The sequence below is a fragment of the Sciurus vulgaris genome, assembly GCF_902686455.1.
Source record: "Sciurus vulgaris genome assembly, chromosome: 9".
In the NCBI taxonomy this organism is placed as follows: domain Eukaryota; kingdom Metazoa; phylum Chordata; class Mammalia; order Rodentia; family Sciuridae; genus Sciurus; species Sciurus vulgaris.
The window spans coordinates 126,224,272-126,238,324 of NC_136469.1; the positions used below are offsets into that span (position 1 = coordinate 126,224,272).

Consider the following 14,053-nt stretch of genomic DNA (forward strand, 5'->3'; position numbering starts at 1 on the left):
TGTTTTGTTTTGTCTTTTAGGTACATGGTGAATAGAGGAGTTCTGGGTAATTCATTGGTAATTGGTGATGTTTTGAGATCTCTCAAAACACACCTGCTCATGTATGCATATAAGAATAGCTATGATATATGTATATCTTTATAAAAATGCATACTCACCTAAAAATGTAAAGAAATGGAACATATAAGTAAAATTTAAACACGATTTGAAAGGGCTGTCTCATAGGCTATCAAATTTACATAGTTCTTCTATACTTTGTTTCCAAATTTTTGTTATCCTATGAGCAACTTTGTACATAGAGGTTTTATAAAATGTACTTTGGTTATCTATTTGTGAAAGTTCTAAAAGAGGAAGTTTTAAAATGTAAATATTTACAGACTATTGATATCGGTATAATTACTCTTTACATTCACAAATGATCGTGACAATAAAAACTGGTGATGACAAGAGAGTAAATTCCCTGTTAGCACTATTTGGGGTTTGGCTTCCTGTCACTTGTAACCCAAAGAGTCTAGGGGAAAAAAACAAACCTAATTTTGGTCATGTGTGGTGACAGACAGACCCCAGGAAGAGGTTATTTGGAGTTTCTGTCTAGGGGATCCCCAAAATCTAGTGGTAAGCAGTGAGTCCTCATTTCTCCTTAATGTGCTCGGACCATCACAGTGTGGGGAAGACCACACAGCTGGGTCTAAGCGGAAGAGGGCGCGGCACTCTGCTGCTGTCCATCAGCTGAGAGATCCTGGGAAGGGTGACCCAGCTGCCCTCTCCTGGCTGAGCTCCCTGCTCCTGAGAGGTGCAGGGTTCATGCCCGCCTGCAGGTGCCCAGAGGGCAGATGAGCACACAGCCCACGCAGGTGCTCTGCCTACTGTCTTCAATACTGCACGCAGTACCAACAGGCAGAATGGCTGCCCTCTGCCGTGTGAGCCAAGTGCAGGAGACTGAAACTGCCCGTCCACGGTGGGGTCCTGTTGAGACTTGAGAAAGCTTTTGTCTGCTGCTTCAAAACCTGGCTGCCTCAAGGCACCTTCCAGAGTGCAGAGCTCTGGAGACAGACATCCAAGGCTGAATGGCAAGTGCCCAAGAACACCTAATGGATCCAGCCTTGTGGTCAGTGCTTCTCAACCACACGGGCCAAAGTCCAGGCTTGTTTCTGATTATAGTCTAGCATGGACCACTATAAAATATAACAAAAGTTAACTGTCCTGGAAATTTGAAAACAGAGAAAAACACAAAATGCAAGCTCAAGGTTTTACTAGGTTCAAAAGTTTCTAGGTGCATCTTCGCTTGTTTTACCTCATTGTGGACTGGAAGCACGCCTCAAACTGCTCTGGCCAACATGATCGCTAAAACCGCTGTGGGGAGAGCCCTGGGCTGTTTGGAAGTTTTAAAAAAATTTTCCTTACTTAAAATACTTCATTTCTCCTAAATTAAAACCCATGATTTTGACATGGAAAGGTGTCCACCATGTTCTTACCTGCCTTTCCCTTATCTGCCCACTCCTCCTTTCAGTTGATGATTCGAGCGAGCCACTCAAGTGCCTACTGTATGCCAAGACCCACCAGGTGGAAGGTAACGGCTGAGGCCACTGTGTAGTGCTCGCCTCATAAAAATCTCCACCTACACCAAGCCATTGTTCAAACGTGCGCGTATCTTGGACTCCGTGGCTTCTCACTTGCTGCATGTCTGAATCCCAGACTTTTTTCATGGCTACATGAGTCTGTTTTTCCACACTACATCCCAGTATCTGAGGCAGGGTAACTTTACAAAGAGGTTTATTAGCTCAGCCAAGGGCCTAGCAGCATTATGGCTGGAGCACATTTGGGAGTGAGAAATCATATCATGAAACAGGAAGCCTGAGAGTCAAGGTCAGGCTCACTCCTATTTCTCCCTCAGAGCTCAGGGTCCCAAAGAGGTACCTTAATCCCTCTGAAGGTGGCACCCCCAATGACCTATGGGACTTCCTCTAGGCCACTTCTTAAAGTTTCCATCGCCTTCCATGTCACCCCATGGGGGACCAAGCCTCCAACACATGAATCTTGGGGGACACACTGAAATCGTAGCAATGGCTCTGTTCGAATGCCAGCTAGTCCCTCCATGATAGTAGCTATTATCAATCTGTCCCCTGCCAAGTTCTAAATATTGTGACAGCACCTTATCAGTGTTCCTAATTTCCCAGCAACCCCATGCGGGACCTGACCATCCCCTCTGCCACTCAACAACCTGGTTCTCTAGAGAGTTTTCTGATTCCACAATTAGACACAACCTTTTTACTTCTAAAGTCAATATTTGCATCTCTTTTTAAACCCTTTTTATTGAAATGTGACATATATTTAGGAAAGTATACTATTTGCACAGCTCTGTGAATATTCAGAAACTTAACACTACCATGCACCTGTTCCTAGTTCACAAAACAACCTAAAGGCCTCCTCCTACCCTTCCTGTCACTCTCCTCGCCTAGGATCCTCACTACACTGACTTCCAACTGTGCAGCTAGCTGAGTCTTGTCACTGGCTTTGTTCATTCTACTTTGTCCATGGGACTCATTCATTGCGCATTCTTGCTGCTGTGTCCTACTCCAGCCTGTGAGTGTATCATTATTCATTGTCCTGTTGGTGGGTGTTTGGGTGGTCTCCAGTGCTGCTATAAACATTCCATAGTATGTCTGCAGGTGAACTTGGGGATGCATTTCTGCTGCATAAATACCTGGCAGTAGGAACCAAGGCAACACACGGTTTGCATTATGTCCAGAGTCAGTAGATACTGACTACTTTATAGGTACTTTTAATATTCCATTCTATTTTAATCTTGTTTGTGAATTTACTTCATCTCCCCTACTAAACTATAAATGGCTTTTTGATCAAATACATATTACTTATGCTCTGCCTTATTTTAAAATGAGGGATCTGAAATATAAGACAGAAAACTGAAGTGAGGAAAGAGGAAGGAAATTGACAGGGGAAAGAAAAGAATGAATTGAACACAATGGTCCAAATACATTTCACAAAGCTGTACTTTTTAAAAAGCTGGACCACAAATGTGGTTGTGCTTCCTATCAGCCAGTGCAAAGAGGGAATCAAGTTACGTAATTCAAAGTTCATAGGATTAAAGTACCAACAGTTCAGCACTGTTGTCTATTTCTGATTCTAGGATTTAAAAATGTCAATTCAGGGGCTGGGGAGATAGCTCAGTCGGTAGAGTGCTTGCTTTGTAAGCACAAGGCCCTGGGTTCGATCCCCAGCACCCAAAAATAAATAAATAAATAAATAAAAATGTCAATCCAAGTCTTCCAGGCATTGTAAATGAAAGTAAATTCACAAAGTTTATTTCAAAAAGTAACAATAAGAAATGTCAGTTTCTCCCCTCCTCTTATAACCTCCCTCAAAATGGACATACTAAAACCCAAAGATACAAAAACGTCTTCATGAAATTCAAGGTATTGGAGAAATGTGGACTCCAAAGCACGGTCCAGGGACCTCTGGGAGCCTCTGAAATCTTTTCAGAGCACCTGCATGGCCAGGACTGTCTTTATGATACTGACAAGGTATCTTTAGATCGTTTTCATTCTCATCCCCTTGAGAGAGCAGTTTCCTAGCGGCCACTTGGTGATACTGCAACAGATCAGTGTAGAGCCAGATATGGGAACTAGCCAGATGTCAGAGGTTTGCAAATTCTGTCTTAAGAAAAATTTCAAGCAAAAATATGCCCTAATGGGTTATTGATATTTTGTAAATGATAGAATTTTTAAAAATTAATTTCTAATATAGTAAATATCATAAACAAATCACTTTAGAGTTCCTGAAAAATTTTAAGAATGCAAAAGTGTCTCAAACCTAAAAAGCCGAAGAACCACTGGTCTGATGAAAGATTTCCCCAAAAGGACATTGCCAGTCAAAAGTCCCAGAAGGTAAAGTGGAAAATGGTCTGTAATCCAATATATTTGGGAAATGTTACACCTCTCCTGGAAATCAAGTTAGAAGTCAATAAACCCAACCAATGTTATAATTCTGTTTCCTGAATGTTCTCAACCAAGACACCTTTCAAGTGCTTCTATTATTATCCTCAGGGCACACCTGGGAACTCACTGATGACTGGCAAGGCCCTCAGTCAATCTTCGTGAATAGCATCTCTTACAACTCGGCTTCTGTCAAGTGTGGACAGCAGTCTGAAGTTATGTGTCTGACAGCAGGAAGAGTGATTATGTCACCAACATCAAAATGACTGGGCAGGACACACGGCTCCTTTATTTCCGCAAAGAGGTGAATTGAGGGCAGGGGCAGACCCAGGACAAAGAGCCCACTCAGGAAACCAATCTAGGTCTGTCTCCTTGAAGACAGTCAGCCAAGGCCCCACAGTTCTCCTTTGCAGGAGTCACAGTCTTTTTGCCTAGACATCTTTCAAAGCAGATGGTACCATGCACTTGCCTCAGCCACAACAAAATCTCAATTAAGCATCTGCAGAAGTTTGGCTTTAGGTTCTGTAACTCCTTGGTGACCCCTCCAAGGAAAACAGAACAAATGTCCCCCTAATTAGTCAACTTCCTCTATTGAGTTGTTAACTGTAAGTCAATTAAATGTTGGGGAAGGTTTACCAAAAATGATGACTGGCTCTGGAACTATCAATCCTATTTCTTTTTGACAGTAATTACATAATTGGGTCAGTTGTCTGTTAAGAAAATACTGAGCTCACAATCATAAAATTATCATCATCAAGCCTCTCCTCTAAAGAGGGCCTACAGAACTATGCAAGGTACTCTGATAAAAGATTAAAAAATAGACATCTCTTCAGAAGCATGCAAGCTCCTAAGGGGCTATGAGGGTACAAGGACAACAGGGCAGGAAAAGTAAAGGAAAAAAGGAAAGAAAGGGAGGGAGGGGGAAAGAAAGAAGAAGGAAAAAGAATCCATTCTCACTTTCATTCCTGCAGCACCTGGGAAGGTACCTGGTGGAGAACTGGCATTCAATATCTGTCTCAACAAATGTGCTATTTACCTTTAAAATGTTCACTTATATGCAAACAAACAGATGAACACTACACAAAAGTCTAGTCAAACAGTACTTCTAGGTACTATAATTTAGTTTATAAAAAGAGTTATGAAAAAGAAATACACCATTGCAAAGTAAAATTAAATCATTTTAATAAGCACATTTTCACTTCTGCTAATTGACACTGATTTCTTCGACACATGCACACCGTCTAGTTTGACTCGCTTCGTGTTTCTTTCTTTTCCAACATGGAGTACTCTTCAATAAGAGATGGCTGAGCTGAACAGGGTGTTCTTCAAGTGCACAAAGTACCCTGTCCTCAGAGAGCTTTATCAACCCGACCATTTTCAAAGAGCCACAGGAGGCAGTTCTGTGGGCAAAATAGGCGTGGACCTCTTTAAGCCCACTGGCTGTTTGCATTCAGAGCTCAGCGAGTGATGAAGACTGAGTAACGAGCAGGTCTCCTGCAAACAGCCTTGCAAGAGTGCGACAAAGTCAACCAAGACACGGAAACCTTCCTAGTGGTGTGATTTGTTCCAGGATTCTTTTGATTCTGGAGGGAACGTCAGTCCTTGTGCACAGTCTTTTATTCCAGGCCTCTTACCAGCAGCACTGGCTCTCTCCTCCAGCCATCTCTCTATAGTGAGGTGGTTTATTGTATCGACACGGAGTCAAAACCATGCACATGCCTCCTTCCAGACAGAGCTGGTGGCGGCTCTCATTTCCTGCCGAAGGGGTCAGACCACACCTTCAAGCCTACAGGAAGAAACATGAAAACCTCAGGATCCATCTGTAAACATCCCAGCACCCCACTCAAATCCAAACAAACAAAATGGCATCCATGGCACTGAGCTGTGCAATTACCACGGGGTTTGAGAGAGCAAGGGCCGCTGTTGGAACCCAGGAGTAAAATGACTGGGAAGCCATGAAGCTCCATGGCAGCCACACTGGGCGTTTAGATGGCTCAGAAAGTGCCCCATAACAGGAAGATATGGATCTGGCCTAGTTAAAAAATAAATAAATAAAAAAGAATGTTGCCACAGATTACGATTTTGGTTCATAAACTGGAAACCTCTCATTCTCAGCCAACTTGGATCATTTTAAAGGAATGACCCATTCAGCCATAAGGGAGCATTTTTGGGCTTTCATATAAAGCCGAATCCCACATCAATTAAAATGGTTCACAAGTAAATGTGATTTTCCCACGAGGGCAGGGTTTAAATAGGTACTTGGTAAATAAGTCTGCAAAACAGCTACTCATGCTCCATATTTAACTGTATACTTATTACATTCTTGGGCCTATTTATCAAATGCAACAGAGGAACCCTGTAAACTTGCAAGTATTCTTCAGTGAAATCTGGAAATGAACTTTCGGATAACAACTATAAAATGGCAGCTGTTATGAAACCAGTAACAAAATCACAGTCTAGTTTCTAAGCTAAAAAGCCAGGCCTTGTTCTCCCTGCTCCACAGCAGTCAACGCAAAGCACACAGCACAAAGGGACCACTGGGGTTGTGTTTGGTTTTTCTTTAGTTTACCTGGTGGCTGCACATCTTCTTGAACAATCCCAGCCCGATTTATGGCCTGTTCCTTCTCTGAGAAACACAACAGAACAATTACTCTTCAGGAGGAAGAGAGGGCGAAATCTTTGTATTTACACCAGCCCATGACACGGGACAATTAGAAACAATATTTATGAGTGTTATTAAATTCAGAGATGCCATTACTCAAAGCTTTTAGGTTGTGGAAGTAAGATTCTATAATGCAAAAAGATTGGGTATTTTCAGTAAAATAAAGCAAGCTCCCGACTTCAAAAGAAAAGCTCCCAACTAACATCTTTTTCCTGTGATCTCAGCATTCTGGAAAGGCAACAAAACAACAGAAAAAGAACAATTTTGAAAGAACTGGTGGGCGTGATATTACAAGCGGAAGGCTGCTGAAATGAAGGAACAAGTACAATTAACAAGAAAACGATGTCGTTTGTATGTCTAAAACGCACTCCACTGAAGGACTAGACGCAGAGCTAAATATGCTATGTTTTTGATAGGAAATAGAGCAGAAAATTAATCTTTGGGTGGGTGGCTTTGGTTTGGATAATTGAAGCTTCCCTAATTGATTGCAGGTGCTGTGCCAATTAGCAAGTGCGTCGTAGCTAGGCGGTGAAGCCGGTCTCTTTGGAGATGTCCAACAGGCCAGGGCCAAGAGAAATTGGGCATTTTATGACTGTGGGCTTCAAGAGCTCTGACACATCTTTCTAAAGTGGTTGAGAATAATCCCGAGGACTGTGACAACAAAAGACTTATTATTTTAAGTATCTTGACAAACAAATGGCAGCTTTTTAGAAGAAAGACTCAGAGCCAAAGAATGTTTACTACTAAATTATAGTAATTAAATGTTGTAATCAGACCTCTGTTTTAATCAGACAGGCAGTGTTTCTTTAGTCCATATTTAGCTCTTATTTAATATCAGGCTGTTTTCTTTATTTTGGCCTCCGGATTCTCATAAAGTTACACAAGTATAAAGGTATAAGAGGCAGGGTTTTGCGAAGCCTAAGATTCATTGAACTTGCTTCTCAAGTGATGTGACAGAAAGCCAATCCTAAATGACCAGTTAGTTTTATCAATGCCAAGTACTGCTTTGGCAAATAAAACACTGGGCAATGGTGGCCGTGGGGATCTGGATATCCAGTCCTAAGAGGCACAAGGAGAAGACAGAGCACAATGAGGCCAATTAGAGACAACGGCCTTTTGGCTTACACCTCTCTGAAAGTAGCAGGTGGGTAACCAAGACCCTCTGAGCCTAGGTATGCCAAGAGACCTTTTCCCACACAAGTGGGTGATAAGGAGCCTCTAAGGTGTTGGACTTTCTGATAGAACACAAAAGGGGTTCTCATTTCCTAAGACGTTAAATCTTGTAGACTGAGCCTTACCATGCTGTCAACATGAAAGTCTCAAAGTATGGATGTCTCAAACATGCTTGAGAAAATGCCAACTCGTAAAAGATCACACACACTGTCATCAGTCTTTCCAGGAACAAAAACAGATGTAATTTTCCAGACCTAAAAGGCCTGTTCCCTGATATAATGGAAGAGGGGAGAGATGCCTTTTGATAAATAATTGATTGTCAGAAGGCATTCGAGATGTACAGATTTAAGAAAATTAGTCACCCCGGTACACCGAACACATTCTTTAGCAGGTATTATGAAACCAAAGATGCTGGCACGCTGCCACGCATGAGAGGGTGCCGACTTCGGGTGGCAGGGACAGAATGCCTAATTGTGTTCTAACCTCTTATGATGCAATGGAGAATCAAGCAGAGAAAGGAATCCCTGTCTCCACTTTCTTGCTAACTGCTAATGAGGCTGGAAAGAGGCTGAGGATTTGTTTTAAATAGACCATAATCTCTTTCTAATCCTTGTCCTAATGCCGACACCTCTGTAGTTTGGCCTGGACAGGCATTTCAACCAGTCCCTACCAGGCGATACCCAGGTATTAGCATCCTATCTACATTCACTGGTTCTTTAATCCATTAATGTTTCACAAATACTCTGAGGCCAAAGCAGTCTTATGTAAATTCATGATACCACACAAAGACACCTTATTTGTGAATGCAGAATATGCTAAAAGGAAGACAGAAACTAGTCTCTCAGGATTTAGCTTGATGAGGTGGACAGACTTCTGTTTTGCTATCACTGGAGAAATTGCAAATTTATATAAAGCAAAGGAAAAGGGCGATAGTGAAAGCCAGGGATTTAACCACATGGAAAAATAAGCTAATTACTGACTTCAGTCATGAGCATGTTTCTATCCTGAGTGAAATGATTAAAAGCCAACTATGGGACACTGGGTTGGAAAATTCCCCACTCTGGTGTCTCAGCAAGCCCGACTCTGCCCCCTGGTGCTAAGGCAGTGGTTTGATTTGTAGTTTTAATTGAGAATCCTTATCTCCAGTCAAAGGGCCAAGGCCTATTATTAAAGCTGTTTACAGATGCAGGTGGGCTGATTTCATACAGTAGTAAAAGAATCCACCTAATAATTTTTAAGTCTTTGAAAATGAAAACATATCCTTATATTAAATGTCTGTATTAGAAAATAAATCTAGTATGTGACTTGTTACTGTATTTAACATTGACAGCCCCACAAACACAATATACTTAAGAGCCAGCTCCCTCAGCAACCTGGGAGCTACTAGCTGGGGGTACTTTAAGGGAAGAGATTAAAATAAAAGAGTAGACAGAACAGGTGCCAAATAGGACCTTGGCAATCTCCCTCCCCCACCTTTTCCGGCCAATAAACAGCTGAAATAAAGCAACTCACAATGTGACATCACTGCGGGGAAAAAAAATGCTAAATTTTAATATGGATTATGCATTAGATAACAACATTGTTATCAATATTAAATTTCCTGGATTGGATGCCTACTGTGATTAGGTAAGAAAACATCCCTGTTCTTAGAAAGGCTAAAGTGCTCAGGAACAAAAGCTCACAATATCTTCAATTTTGTCTCACATACTTAAGCAAAACAGTAGCAGTAATTAGAACATACGTGTAAATATAATTGTGCATGTAAATATGTAATCTAGGTGAAGGATGGAGGAACTTATTGTACTGTTCTTGGATCTGATGTGTCAGTTTGGGTTTTTAATAAAAAAAAAAAAAAAAAAACAGTAAAACCTATATAAGTCCAACAACAGCATGAATGCCCCATGTTGATTAATTCAAAGTAATCCTTTAAAAGTACAAAGTTTTAGAAAAGATACCTTCTTTGTGCTCCCATTTTGCAGCTGCCGCCTGGCACATACCCTGGCTACAGGGGAGTCCAGAATTCCCCCAGTGTTCTTAGCAAGTATGACCGGAGGCCAAGGAGAACCCAGTGGCCCTACCAGCAGATGTGAACCAGAGGCCAGGGACACAACACACAACAGCAGCAGTGAGAACAGAGGCTAACAGGAGGTACTAGCAAGTGTGAACGAGAGGCAGAGACCAGACGGCCGAAGAGCACGTGTGAAGAGAAACCACCCGCCACAGCAGCTCACGTGAACTAGCTGGGTGAAGGGGACCAAATGCGCCTTCTAACACTGAGAACACTTAGGTGTCCTCACCAGAGGATGGCTGAATTGGAAGCTTTGTAGTGCCAGCTAGAAAACCAGACTGGAATCTGTGCATTTCACCTGATTATATGGTGAGAAGAATGAAAAGCAATTTCTACTTTCTAAGCCCCGCATGGGAAAACACCCCTGCTGGCAAGAATGATTTCCATGTCAGGTGATTTCCTGTGACCTTGTTCTGAACACAGGCTTTCACTGGGGGCCGGCAGCAAGGTGCAACCCTGAGAAGGGACGGAGCAGGAGGACCAGGGTCTCCTTCCAGCCCTTTCCTGCAACCTTTCACTTTCGCTGACATTGGAACATTTTTCATTGTCTTAAAGACAAGGCATTAAGCAGACAAGGGCAGGGGACTTGGGGTCTGGTGACCACTCAGCAGTTGACATGCTAGGTGACCTTGGATGAGTCACCTAAATGAAGGGAATGGATGAGTTAAAGCCTCTTCTGGCAAAATAAAAACAAAACCCTAACTTTATGCTTGTGCACATCTAATTAAAATTAAAAATGAACACAATCATGAAGATGATCTTTCATCCTCAGTTTACCAGCTGGTCTCAATGCCTAAAATGCATGTTCTTTCTAAAAGGCCATGTTCGGGATTACTGCCTGGTTCTAGAATTCAAAGATTAGGCTGCTAGTTCCAGCCATCCGTACCCTTCCCTAAAAGTGCCCTCTTTATAGACTAACCTGCTATGGGACAGGATGAAAGTTAAAAGTGACATTCAGGGCTCCCGCCAGAGAACAGCAAAACTGTAAACAAACTTCTGGTTTGGGATCAGTGCAGTGACCCCCAAGGCCACTGCCACCGCCCGGGTGCTCACAGCAGCACTTGAGTATCATGTGCAGAGCTGACCTTGTTCTTCATGCAACACCTGGCAGAGTCTTGCTGAGTTAATGAAAGAGCTGCAGAGGACACTGACAAGAAGTCCTGAAAGGCACACTGGTGACTTAGCACACATGGAATGGCTCCTTGGCTTTGCTTCACCTGAGTAGTTTTTCGCCTCTTTTCTGCTTATCCCAGCAGAGACTTTGGAACTTTCCTGTCCCATACTCCGGCTGGCCCTGCCAAAGGATTCAAAGTAACCTGATGTTCCAGTTCTATCTTGTTGGGGCTCCTTCTTTGCCAGCCTCTGGCTTCAAATCCTGATTTTTACTAGTAATTCAGTTCTCAGGGACTGGGTTTCTGCCTTGACCTAAGAACTGTGGCCTTTTCCTCAGTATGCCCCAACCCCAAGGAACAGAGGAAGCTGGCAGAAGCGGTACCTGAGATGAGTTCACACCAATTCTCCAAGACTGTCTCTCTTTCTAGTACCTTCCCTTGTCCAGACTCTCCTGCTCCCCATCCCTCCCCGCAATAGTGGAAGTAAAACCACATTCTCCCCACATCAAGGCACCTTTCACGTCTGGGGCTGGGTAATCCTTTGCCATGGGGGACTGTCCCGTGCACTGCAGTAAGGGTATTCTGGCTTCTATCCAGTAGATACCAGTACTACACTTGCCTCCCCTTCTCTCCCCTAGTTGTGTCGACCAAAAATTTCTCTAGATAGGGTCAAATGTCCCCTGGGGGCAAAACCACCTCCAGTTGGAAATCACTGCTGTAGTCTTCACAACTGTTTTTTTTTTTTTTTTTTTTTTTTTTGGGGGGGGTACTGGGAATTGAACCCAGGAGTGCTTAACCACTGAGCCACATCCCCAGTCCTTTTCTATACTTTATTTAGAGACAGGTCTCACTGAGTTGCTTAGGGCCTCGCTAAGTTGCTGAAGCTTTGAACTCATTATCCTCCTGCCTCAGTTTCCTCAGCTGCTGGGATTACAGGTGTGCGCCAACGCACTGAGCTCTGAAACTTTTCTAATGGGACCAAAGTAGACCCTTTGTCCCAAGTTCGATTCTAAAGGCTATAAGAAAATGGAAGCAGATTATGCAGACTTCATACAGCCCCACATTTACCCCCAGCCAGGGGCAAGCAGGCAGGCTGGAAAGCAGAATGCACAGAGGCCATTTCAGACCTGGCCAGGAAAGAAGCTATAAGGAAACTTGAGTGTGTACTGAAATGTTCTGCCTCCAGAAACCAAACGCTGTAGCATTTGTAATGGGCAGAACATTTACATGGAGCTTTTGCCTTCCAGCGCCAAGCTTTCAGCCTCCGCTAATATTCTCCAGGGGCAGGGCTGGCCCTCTTCCATCTTCAAGATGATTCAGGTTTCCTGGAGAACAAAATGAGCCACTAATGCCTAATATTTTCTCTCTGACAGATGGTTTCAGATGTATCAAAGTGCTAATCCTTGCTGAGGTATAGGTCTCAAGGAAGGAGAGTTTGGCTTTTAGAATGATAGGACTTGAATGATTAAGGAGGAAAATTACTCCCAGGATATTCACCATTGTCATGTGGGCAACCAGCTTAAAATGAAGGAAACCAGCACAATCTGAAAAACGATTTGAAGAAAAAAAAGAGAAAAAAACCTAAAAACCAGGTTAACAGCTTAGGTTTGAAATATTTCCACTCAAAGACATCACTGGGAATGGAAATGAAGTGCAATAAAAACACCTTTCAGCACAGGATGATCAGGGTTCCATCTGCTTCCATTTCCTGCTTGGTTGTATGGAGGAGGCTGAGACAGAAGCCTGGGTTGCCACTTACTGGCTGTGTGACCTTGGGCAAGTTATACAAACCCTGAGTCTCGGTTTCCCCCATCTGTAAAATGGGCGATAACTTCTACCTCGAGGGAAGCTATACAAATTAAACAACCCCACCCACGCCTAATCTGACAATGCATGTTAAACGTTGTTATGTTAACTATGAGTGTGAATTAATATTGACCTACTACGTGCAGGCTGATTTCATATATACCACCACCTCTGAAGCTTGAGGCTCCACAATTTACTAGTGACAGTGCTGAGGGAGCTACTACAGAAGAGAACGCTGAGGGTCCCAGAGGTTGAGCCACTTGGGCGGGGTCACAAAGTTGCACTCGGCAGGGTTCGAACCTAGCTCTGCCCGACTCAGTCCACCGCCGGGGCACCACGTGGAACCCACTGGGTCAGGTGGGAGTGAAGCGGGTAATGACTGGGGCCAGGCCACCGCGCGTGGGCAGAGGTCACTCACGGTACTCCTCCAGCCTCATTAGGGGCCGGAAGTAGATGGGGTAGAAAGCGGCGCAGACCAGGGAGATGAAACCGCCGAAAATGAGCGCGGTGCGCAGGTTGCCGGACATGGCGCCGGGCCCGGGCTGCCCTGATCCGCGAAGGAACCGCACTTTGGGAGCCTCCCTCCGGCCGCCCAGGCCACGACGCAGCTCGGAAGAGGTGGAACGGCTTTCGCTTCCGGGCCTTGGGGCGGGGCTAGGGATGAAGGCGGAGCCAGGAGGGGTGGGGCCTATGAACGGGGTGGACCGGGGCGGGGCCTCGGAGCCGAGCCGAGCCGCGCCGAGCCGCGCCGGGGCCGGGGCCGGGCGGGGGCCGGGCCTGCGAGTCCTTTGCTCGCAGTAGCCCAGCTGCGCGCGGCGCGGACTGGCCACGAGGGTCTGGTTGCTGCTGGGGCTTTTGTTGAGCTTCACGCCCCCGCGGATTCTTGTCAGCCCCCTTCCCTGCGGTGGGCAGGGGTCCTCTTCCCGCCGCTCCATCCACCACCTCCAAACCTCACTCCCTCCATTACCAACCACGTTTTCTTGTCCTTCCGCCATTCATATGGCATTTACTGAACGTCTACCACGAGCTGGACGCTCTCTACAGCTCGCTGGTTTAATCCTCAAATCAGTAGGCTCAGTTTATAGGTGAGGGGACCTTGGCTGGATGTGCAGCTTCGGACAAGTCACTGGGCTTCCCTGAGGGCAGTTAATGGTAATGAGACAAAAGGACCAATCGCCCGGCTGGGAATGGCCCCACTTCGCTCCCTGTTCACTGTACTGGGTTATCAGGATCCCTGAGGATTGGAAAAGGGCAGAGAACCACCAGCCAGTCCTACAGA

At 44.5% G+C, this 14,053-nt stretch overlaps 1 protein-coding gene across 2 annotated transcripts; it reads right to left on the bottom strand.

The window, feature by feature from the left end:
* Positions 1-5,118: 5,118 nt before the first annotated feature.
* On the bottom strand, positions 5,119-13,418 carry SMIM20 (small integral membrane protein 20). 2 transcript variants are annotated; one of them, XM_079154564.1, is made up of 4 exons: positions 13,193-13,418; positions 12,466-12,512; positions 6,523-6,579; positions 5,119-5,739 (listed from the first exon to the last, which is right to left on the bottom strand). In XM_079154564.1, exons 1-3 carry the CDS (start codon positions 13,299-13,301, stop codon positions 6,562-6,564), a joined length of 174 nt encoding a protein of 57 aa, XP_079010690.1. In that variant the 5' UTR covers positions 13,302-13,418; the 3' UTR covers positions 5,119-5,739; positions 6,523-6,561. The 2 variants fall into 2 exon arrangements, with proteins under 2 accessions (XP_079010690.1, XP_079010689.1); XM_079154563.1 differs by lacking the exon at positions 12,466-12,512 and having other exon boundaries at positions 13,193-13,412.
* Between the last annotated feature and the right edge of the window lie 635 nt (positions 13,419-14,053).